The sequence below is a fragment of the Scomber scombrus genome, chromosome 23 (genome assembly GCF_963691925.1).
Source record: "Scomber scombrus chromosome 23, fScoSco1.1, whole genome shotgun sequence".
Lineage (NCBI taxonomy): Eukaryota > Metazoa > Chordata > Actinopteri > Scombriformes > Scombridae > Scomber > Scomber scombrus.
The window spans coordinates 15,323,851-15,335,073 of record NC_084992.1 but is presented as its reverse complement, the minus strand read 5'-3'; the positions used below and the strand labels follow the sequence as shown (position 1 = coordinate 15,335,073).

The 11,223-nt window shown below is 37.2% G+C and overlaps 1 protein-coding gene across 1 annotated transcript; it reads left to right on the top strand.

The window, feature by feature from the left end:
• The first annotated feature begins 2,132 nt into the window (after positions 1–2,132).
• LOC134005551 (uncharacterized) lies at positions 2,133–10,282 on the top strand. Its single transcript, XM_062444474.1, has 9 exons — positions 2,133–2,871; positions 3,002–3,165; positions 3,297–3,520; positions 4,850–4,979; positions 5,456–5,556; positions 6,181–6,382; positions 9,378–9,732; positions 9,830–9,993; positions 10,076–10,282. Exons 1-9 carry the CDS (start codon positions 2,133–2,135, stop codon positions 10,280–10,282), a joined length of 2,286 nt encoding a protein of 761 aa, XP_062300458.1.
• The last annotated feature ends 941 nt before the right edge of the window (positions 10,283–11,223 follow it).

Here is an 11,223-nt window from a genome sequence, read left to right as displayed (position 1 = left end):
ATCAAATCAGTAGCATTAGCAATTCTCTGATTTACAAGTATTGTTCACTCTGAACTGTGTTTTGTGTCCAAATTAAATGACCACTCAACTTTTTTAGACTTGCATTACATTAAATGTGGGACAGTAGTAAAATGATATAGTGAAATGATTTTGCATACATGTTTGTACTTAACTGAGTGAGTCACAGTCCTTGTGATAAATATACAGTACAAAACTGTGTGTAGCCAAGTAGATGGTTTCTGATTAGGGTGCCTAGGTTTTAACACATCCATCTGTGTATTTGAGGTGTAATGGTATACAAAATGTATGGTTCAGTTGTACCCCAGTTTTGGGTTCACGGTTCTGGTCTTTTATTTAGAAAAATGTAAATATCCAGCAATGGTTCATTGGTCATAACTATTAATGACAGTTTAGTTTTGCTGCTGTGGAATAAGAGTATTAATTCAAAGTAGCTCCACCTGCAGCAGCTACAACAGTACATTCTTCTTACACACGGATGCTTCAGTCTTAATAGTAGGGGAATGTTGGTGGGGGGAAAATACATACATGAGCATACTACAGCTAAGCTATCCGCTGCCAAAATGTTCCCAGTGGGACTCGTGCTCAAGAATAACTGTTCGGCATATCAGAATAAGTGGATTATTAAACTATTTTGACAATAATTGTTTGACTCATGCAGCATAATCAAACTGAGCAAAGCCACAAACCAAACCTCCTGTACTGAACTGTTTGTGACAAGCACACACACCATTAAACTGTATCTATCTAAATACAACGATGGTAAATGGAATTTCGTTTCCCCTTTTCAAAACTTTAAACATTTGGAAAAATAAAATAAAATACACATGAAGAACCTTCAGTCTTAAATCTATTTTTTGGATGCTTGTTTAAAGTTTAAAATGCTCAATCAAATGTTGTAACAGTAATATCAGAATTTTGTTTTTGTTTTTTTTCACAGTTACTCTGAAGCCTAGATATAAATATCATCATGCAGTGATGTTACAGTTACAAGTGACCACAGTCCCCCCAGGACAAACACATCCTGTGATACTGTGTATATTTAACAACAACCTCAAGAAACTTAAAAAATTACTAAAGGACAATGACATTGATGCTGTCTACCCATGCAGGAAGTGGAAGGATTATATAACTCCACTGATTGCTGCTGTTGTGAAACACAACGAGGCTATTTGTACTTTCCTTCTCCATCAGGGTGCCAACCCAAATAACGTCTCCCAAAATTGCTGGACACCTTTGCATTATGTCTCAATATCCAAAGCTCCAGTTGCACTTCAGAGGAAACTGCTTGAAGCTAATGCTGATCTAAATGTATGGAATATACAGGGATTCACACCACTGCAAACCGCAGCCATTCATGGCATGGAGGACGTCTCAAAAGATCTAATCTCTGCTGGCGCACTGGTAACATTGTTACCTGTAACTCATCCTGAGCATATGATTCACAACAAGAAAATGCAACAGATGATTAACAACCTTGCATCAAAAGGAGATGGATTATGCTCCAAAATCAAATATTTTTTGGATGTGGAAGTTGCTGTGCGTGAGAGACCACCTGAAGAAGTGTTCAAAACTTTTGACAGTCATATGCTGCGTGAGGATCCTCAGAACCATATGACCATTATTGAAATCCTCTTTAATCTTACTGGGCCTGACAAAGAAAAATACAGCCAGGAATGCATTACATGGTTGAAGTACAATGGAAATCTGAAGTCCTACATTACAGGTGCAGTCAGTCGCTTTCCAAAGATTGCCCAGGAACATGTAATTCACGCAATTAATAGTTTACATTCAATGTTCTGTACAATGGAAGAGATACCAAATGAGGACTGGAAAAGCTTTCCGCTAGGGAGAGACCTGATACATGGGAAGCTGTTCTGCATGCATTATTTGTGATAACACAGAAAACAAAGGGCACTAATGGCTGGGATCCTAACTTTATTGAAAAACTATGCAAAACTCTTGCTTCTTTTGGAAAGGACCACAACTCCTCTGAAGTGAGAGTTTACACATATGGTGTATTTGCAAACTTGCTTTCGGTTAAACACGCGCCTAAAATCTTCACATCAGTGGGTATAACTTCAGTGCCTAAAGACATACTTGCATCTGCAAACATGAAAATGAATGATAAGCTGAAAGAAGCACTCAAACGATTGAAAGATCGTTTCAGTAAACCAAACTCAGAACATGAAGACTGTACACAGTCAACTGAACCCAGCAAGAAGAAGAAAAAGAAGAAGAAAAAGAAGAAAAAGCAAGAAGACACAAATGATGAAGTTTGCACTCCTGCCACTGATCCAACAAGAGTTTCTGTTGTGGAATCAACCTCAAATGTTAAGCCGTTCAACAGCATTAATCCATCAACAACACGCGAATGGCTACAAACCAGCAAGAGATGGAAGGAAAAATTAGAGAAGCTGGTTAACACTGATGAAAGTAAAGTCAGCAGAATTAAAAGTATCATTTATGTGAATGATGCAGAATTCCGCATTGCAAAGGGAAGTGATGGTACTGAAGTCTTCTTGGGGCTGAGAGATGATGGCACTGAAGTAGCTATTAAGAGAATGTCTAAATGCAACTATCAAGTGTTGAAGAATGAGGAAGGAATTCTTCGACTTCCAGAGCTAGATCATCCATCTATTGTACGATACATTGACGCTGCGGAGGATGAGAACTTTGGATATCTTGGTCTACAACTTTGTGAATACACTGTGGAAGAATATATCAAAAAAAATGATAGCAGTCTGCTGATAAAGAAACTGGTCTATCAGGTCATCAACAGTTTAAGGGTTCTTCATTGTAAAAATCCTCCAATTCTCCACCGGGATCTCAAACCACAGAATGTTTTGATTGGTAAGACAACTTGAAATGTACTGAATGAAATTCACTATCTGAAATTGAGAAAAAAGGATACAGCATTTGAATTTATGATAACCATACATAATTTGGTTTGCTTATTTTGTTTATTTGAATTGCCCTGCAGATGTTAATGGGAGGGCAAGACTAGCTGACTTTGGCATAAGCAGACGGTTACTCAAAGGACAAACAACTTTGCGTACAGGCAGTGCAGGAACTAAATGCTGGATGGCCAAAGAGACTTTAGTAGAAGAAGGTGACATACCATACAAGTCAAACACGGACATACAGGTCAGTTTTTTCTTCTACAAAAATGTAATTTTCCAATGACAGCTTGTATTGGCTCCAGCCCCCGCACCCCTCTGTAGGATAAGCTGTGTGGAAAACAAATGAATGATTAAAATGTTCTGTTCATTCTTAAGGTGGCAGGGATGCTGATTTATTACATCCTCTCTGGAGGACACCATCCATTCGGTGACCTATCCTATGAGTGTGAGTTTAACATTCACCGTGGGAAGTACAATTTGGACCATGTTCAAGATGTAGTGGCAAAGGATCTCATCGAAGGGATGATCAATGAAGAACCAAAGATGAGACCTAAAGTGGAGGAATGCTTAAGTCATCCTTTATTCTGGACCAGTGAAAGGTGAGGAAGACATTTTTTTTTTTTATTCCAATTTAACATCTTGTCAACTTATCTTCAATTTTCCATGGGATGGCATTGACACTTATTTAGTTGGTCTACAACATTGTCTAGGAATTTGCTGCGCCAATATCCATACAGTAAATGTTGAAATATTTCACTCTGGATTAATGTATCCCAATTACTTTGGTGATCTTCTGACTTTCCATTTAGCACTACTAACGATTGACATTTGTTTATGTTGGAATTTGTGTATACCTGTTGTTAATAGCCATGCTCAAAGGAGGGGTGAAAATCCTACTTACTCTCCGGTCTCTCTTCAGTTATTCTGTCTTCTGCATGTCTTTATCATCTTTGAGGTAGAACAACAGATAACAGAGCACACTTTTGGACTGTCTCACTTAAAAGGCTTTCATTGTGTCTTGCTCTGTTATGCGAAGCATTCCTTTGTACATCAGATACAAAGATGCATTACAGGAAATGCTCTCTGAAAAATATAATTGATTGCAGTTAATAGTCTTTGAGAGCAGTTTCAAAACAAACATTAATAGTCACACTCTTTCAAACAAACATGCTAACTATAGCAACGCTGTGACTTATTGAGTTTTTAATAGCTTTTTTACAACAACCAAGCTCTATGTCATAGAGGGATAAAATATATCAGTCAGTATATGAGTGACTTTCCCTCTAATGCCACAACATTTGAATTCATCCTCAGGACGCCATGGATAGCTGTACCAAATTTCATGGCAACCCTCCCAATACTGTTAAGACCTTTCTTTGTGAAGACCATAACATCTTCACAAAATGTCCTGCAATCTATCAGGCAGTTGTTGAGATACTTGACTCTGGGCCAAAGTGAACAATGCCATCCCTAATGCCATGCTGCTACTATGACTAAAACAATAGAGTTCAAACCCTGTACTTTCACTATAACTGATTTGTGAGTTTCTTGAAATCTCTTTTTCAAGCTGACTCATTTTAAAATGAGAACCATGTAAAAGGGTCTTAAATGTATATTTGATGGCTGTATTTTGTTCAAGGTATAATGCTAACAGACTGGCCTATCTATATTAGCCTAATCTACATGTTCCAGGCAAAGAGTTAGATGTTGTTTCATTTGTATTTTAAAACAGTGTGTTCAACTTTTACAGTAGAATTAAATAATTAATAATAGTAACTGTTGTGATGGGGGGACTATTTAGTGAATGGCTAGTTTCCATCTCTGATACCATATTTAATCAGTGTTATTCAGTGTTATTTTAGAATATTTTTAGCATGTGTTCTGCACTTCTGTTGAATTTATGTAGCCTAAAGTACAACTTTTTTCAGGAGAGTAGAATACCTAAGAAGGATTGGTAACAGAGATGAGACGGCAAACTATCGAAATGCTGACCAGGAAACGATTTGTTGCCTGGAAAAATGTGCTGGGGATGGATCCTTCAAACTGTGGAAAACTAAGGTGACTCCAACATGAAAACCTTTAACTTCTAAATTACTTGGGTTCCTCCTGGGTCAAAATGACCCGTTCTGGTGTGACTGTTTATAAAGCATAAGGTTTAAATTATGTGTTAGACCCTTTTAGTCCACTTTATTCCAACTTATAACCACAGGTTTTACACAATGTTTTGGAATTTATGGTCAATAGGCCTCATTTAAATTAAATTATGTTGCATTTTTAAGATAAAAAAAACAGAAAATATTAAATATTTTAACTAAATTTAAGATCAGAAGAAAATCTGATAATTTGTTGATGGATTATCACTGACTGGTATATGTCAAAGATTAGTCATGATACTGTTTTATAACCATTTCAAAACAGTATCATGACTTAATGGCAGCACATAATCACACCTATTGTCCTCCCACATCAAAATTGATCGGAGAAAAACAGGAGAGTTAACTCAACGTCATTATTAATTATTTTTGATACTGCAGTTTCCACCAGAGTTGGTCCAGAAGATGGATTCCAAGAAAAAACCCTACACTGAAAACATGTTGGGATTACTGCGCTTCATACGCAATCTACATGAGCATTAGTAAGTGAAACTCAAAGGTTGAATGGAGAAAATGAATTTTATAAATGATACAGGGCCTTAAATGTTACAGAAGAGGTGAGATTTAAGGAACAACAGACTCACAGGTCTATAAACGCTTCACTCATAGAGACTGAGGGCAATCCCCCAGGTTTCATTGTTAAAACTGGGTGGAAACAATTAAAGAGTTGGGAAAAACCCAGAAGCAATCCAACACCTTATGGACGACCCTTCATATTTGGGCAATGGCATGCAGTTCACTACAGAGGAGAATGTAGAACAAAATTAAAGGAGCGCAGGTCTGTTAGTGGCTGTTTTCTCCGCTATTCAAGCAGCTACCGTACATTTAGAAATCCCCAGATTCCAGTAGGCAGAGATCTCACATTGGCTGGTATTGCAAGACTAGGTTTAGAAGTATTCAATATAACTACAACATCCTTTTTTCAATTCTCCAAGACATTTACAGTACTGGTCAATAGTTTGGACACCTATGAATGAGAGGGTGTGCCCAAACTTGACCGGCACTGTGAATTTTTAGAATAATGTGCATATTATAATTATAATAATAATATAACATTTCCGAAAACTGTAAAACGAAACTGTAAAATTGTTGTTTTCCATTTGCAGTGTCAAAGATGCAGCCACAATTGACCTGATGGAGATTTTTCCCGATCTCTTTGGATGTGTTTACAAGTTTGCAAAGATCCAAGGTTGGAATTCAGAGACCCCTCTGAAGGAGATGTTTCGAAGAGAAGACATCTCTACCAGATTTGAAACACTGTCTGTAAACCCTGATGAGCATGTTAGTTTCCCAGTTCAGGAGTCTCAGGTCAGTGACTTGAAGTTAAGCTGAAATTGTATTTTAGTAGTTAGTAGCATGTCCCAAAGCAAAGCTACATGACGTTTATGGATCATTATTGCTATACTAGGAATGTTCACTGAGCTTTTGTATTATGTATTGTAAATAGTCACCATTTCCCAAAGGTAAGAGTAAGTCGTCCATTAGAAAAAACTTAAATACTTTCATGTACAATTGTGAAGGACTTTTTAAAACTTGTGTATTTCTATTTTGTCAGATTTTATACTTTATTATTTTACTCATTACTCTTATTTTACTCATTGTACTGCACTATTTTGCTACAATTTGGGATGGCTTTGGTTTCCAGTTATTTTGCAGTTTAAACCTCACAAGGCTGATGTATCAACAATGTAAAACCCTGAAATTAATGGAAGATAACTTCTTCTTATGATATTTTGCCTTTACTACTTTTGATTATATTTGACTACTGATATCGATTTGTTTTTTATTGTAGCAAAATGTATGCTATTTAACAGTTGTGCTTAATTATTTTACATGATGCAGAAATATAGTTTATTCTACTACACATTAGATAGATGTATTATCAAACGGAAAGGAAAATACATTAGAATGGATGTAATGAAATGATAAATATCAATTCTTGTGTAGTTTCATGTCACAAATAAATTCAAGAAATGTTTGGAATCCATTTAGTTTCTTAGTTTCATGTCCTATGAGCTCTCCTCACGACCTCTCAGACTGTCAGAGGGACCACCATTTCAGATATTGCAGTCTGTTTAATACTAACCTCGGTAATGGTTTTATACCCCAAACAATTACAGATTGTATCACTAGTTCTGTTTGGCTCTCATTTGGTGAAACTGCAGATGAAACAGGTGTGGTTGCTCCTGTATGGTCCACTTATGTACAGTATGTTTCCTTATGAGCGCTGAGCTTCTGTGCTCTGATGTGCATACAGTGCCTCCCTCTGGCTGTGACTCATATTGAGTTTTATCATGTCTGTATTTGGGTTATGGGTTATTGGGTCATTAGCAATCAAATGTCAAATAAAAAGGACACTAGACTCATAAAGCTTTATTTTCCCAAACTATTAGTTAGCCACACAAAACATACAAGTATCACAGTAGTAATATTCATTTATCTCTCAAAGGAGGCCATTATTTGGCCCGTTCTTGTGACAGAACAATAATAATCCTCTTCTTCAGTTCTGGAAAGTGACACTCCCCCCAACATAAAGACAACTTATCAATACACATAATATGATGTTGTCATCCACCATGCCACAGTACATAAAGTAAGGATAAAGTAGGATTCAAATGGGGACTCAGGGTGAGTGAGAGTCAAATTTGGGGTTATCAAGCAGGCACCTTGCTTTACTTTTGACCAAGATGATAGTATGCAGGGTGTAGAGGACAGAATATACTGTAAATGCTGCACCCTGCATTATATGTTGGTGTTATTTGTATTAGGTATTTCAGGCAATCCAACAATGACAAGCGCAAACATGTCAGGAGAAATGTTGTGCCACTCGAAGGCGGAACCACATTTAATTTGACTATGACTTGAAGAGCAGGAGACAAGAAGAAAATCATCAACACAAAGAGACACCGCAGAGCGTCAGGTGGCTTACAGCTGTTTGTTGCAAACAAGGGTGCTGAATACTCTTTTTTCAATACTCAAAGAAGACTTAAGTAAGTAATTTAACTTTTATATTCCAGGTTTGATACAAATGATAGCTTCTATTTACTTAAATCCTTATTTTCATTTTTTTATGGGATCCACGTGCTGTAACTTACGGAAGTTGAGTTTCAGTTCCTATCCTTCATGGGGAACTTCACTGGGCATTAATAGCAAGATGTAGTAAGATGTACTCAGATTTTTGCACAAATAACCCAAAGTAAATGCTTACTATTTATTTGGGCGAAGAGGAAATATAAACGCACATGGCCACAGCTTGAAGGCAAGATGGCGCTCTTCCAAGTGAGTGCAGAAGGAAACAGCATGCTCGTTCATATGTCGATTTTGAACTTGACCTGATTAAGATTTGATCACACGAGCATTGGTCAACATTTTAAAATGCTATTTTATGTCTAAGAGTCTCTGAACAAGAACTGTAATGCTGTACTTGTGAAGCATTTTGGATATGGCAAAGAAGTCGACACTCTTGCAACCCGCCATATTACAACAGTTTAATGGGGGAGGGGTATGTACTGCCTACTGTAGAAAGGACAAAACCGTTGGGAAACTATTCAGAGTTCATGAAAAGGAACTTGGTTTAGACTTTTGCTATTATATTTATTGGCACTGAATGCAGAAACATGATTACGTCATGATCTTGCTGTGACTACTGACTCAACACTTGAGTGACAGGAATGATCTGATTAGTGTAGCAATTATGTTGATCTGACCTGGGCTTTGTTAATAGAGCATTTTGTAGCTGTACTTAATGCAATTCCAATAAAGCTGACTAGAATTAAACCAAGACTGGGCTGTTTCTCTATCTCTCTCAGTAATAGGGAGACATAGATGATAAAATTGGAAATCTATAGCATGACCGATATATCAGCCCCTATAATATTTAGTGTAGGTGAACTACTTATACATAATACCTAAAAATACGTAATACTTCAAAAATGTCTCAAACACACAAGTGAAAGATAATCAAACATCAGTAGTGTTAGTATCCCTAACCCTAACCCTTTCCACAGATGTAAAGATGGGAAAAAAGAAGATGAAAAAGAAGCAAAAGCCAGCAAAGCAAGAAAACCCAAATAATGAAGCTTGCACTGCTAAGACTGCTGCTTCAACAGTTCCTGTTATGGAATCACTTTCAAATGTCAAGCCGTTCAATGCCTCTAAATCATCACCTCCAAAACGTAGATGGTGTCAAAACAGCAAGAGGTGGAGGGAAGAGTTAAAGAAGGTTGTTGATGCTGATGAAACTCAAATAACACGGGTTGGATGCATTTATTACCTGAATGATCCAGAGTTCTGCATTGCAAAGGGAAGTGATGGCATTGAAATCTTCTTGGGGATGAGAGATGACGGCACTGAAGTTGCTATTAAGAGAATGTCTAAACTGGATAACTGTCAATTACTGGAGAATGAAGAAGAAATTCTGCGACTCCCAGGCCTCGATCATTCATTCATTGTACGATACATCGACTCTGTAGAGGATGAGAACTTTCGGTATCTTTGTCTTCAACTGTTCGAGTACACCCTGGAGGAATACATCAAGGATTGTCCAGAAGACAAGCTGTATCGAATCAAGCGCTTCATCCTCAAAGCTCTGAAAGTGCTTCATTATCAAGATCCTCCAATTTTCCACTGGGATCTCAGTCCACTGAATTTTTGGATCGGTAAGACTGAAATGCTGAACGTATAAAAAAAAACGTTTGAATTGATTTTGTCAAATGTCTTTTTATTTTCATTGGGTGTACTCTTCTTAACTTGCAGATGTTAACGGATGGGTGAGACTGGCTGGTTTTGGCTTATGGCGTCGGTCATCTGGTGAACAAAAAAGCTTCTACACAGGCGGTGCAGAAGCAACAGACTGGAAGCCCAACGAGACTTCGACAGGAGAAGATAACAGACCATCCAACCAGAGCAGAGATATACAGGTTAGTCTTTCTGCTATATACATTTTTATCAGTGATACCTGAAAAATCTTCCAATAATAAAACTGTTCTTCTCTCTCTTAAGCGTGTCGGGATGCTGTTTGATGATATCCTCTCCAGAGGACAACATCCTCATCAATGTCAGAACAATACTCATGAGAGGAAGTACAACAGTTTGAATCATGCGCTGGCAAATGATCTCAGTGAGAAGATGACTGACAAAAAACTAGAGAACAGACCCGGAGCGCAAGAATGCTTGAACCATCCCCTCTTCTGGCCCCGGACAAAGTAAAATCTCTTTCATCCTTTTATAATAAATTCTGATTAATTCAACACAAAAATCATACTTTTGCCTTAATTTGCTGATTTTTCTCTATTTACATAGTTCAACAGTATTTTTATTGCACTTTTTTTCAATCAACATTAAATGACAAAAAACTTTATTCAGTAAAACATAGACCCTAAATGTACAAATTCTTTTCAGGAAAGTAGAGTACTTGAGAAGGTTTGGAAATAGGAAGGAGGTGGAAAAGTTTAGAGAAGCCTCCCTGGAATTCATTTCTTCACTGGAAGCACCTGCTGGGGCTGAATCCTTCAGAGAGTGGAAAAAAAAGGTGATGTTAGGAATCCCATTAGTTTGTAAATTGGCTTTATCAGCAGTATAATCTAAACTATCATTTGGCTTTATAGTTCGAGGAGAAAGGAGTGCCGGTCCAGTGGCTGGGTGACGAGGAGGAGAAGGAAGAGAAGAAGAAGGAGGAGGAGAAGAAGGAGGAGGACAAGAAGAACAACAAGAAGAAGAAGAACAAGGAGAAAGAGCCCCAGTACCCTGACAATGTGTTAGGATTACTGCGCTTCAATCGAAACCTCCATGAGCACGGGTAAGTTAACCTGATTTTTAAAAATATAGTAAGAATAAATTCATTATAAACACCAAAGGTCATCCAGTATTTTCGGACTCTCTTGCTATTCTTTCTTTCTTTTTACTTTTTTCTTTTAAAGGAATAAAATAAAAAAATTACAATGATTCTTGGACATTTTTTCTGATTACTGAAAAAACGATATCCACTTGATATGACTAACTCAGACTGCTGAAGCCTTACATTTTACAGTAATACTGAAAAGACATTTGAAAGAGATCTTTTAATAGCCAGTATGAACAGCAGTAATGATTATAGAGAGGAAAACCTCTTTCTGTATTTCTGACTGTTGTTTTAATACAGGCATGGAAAA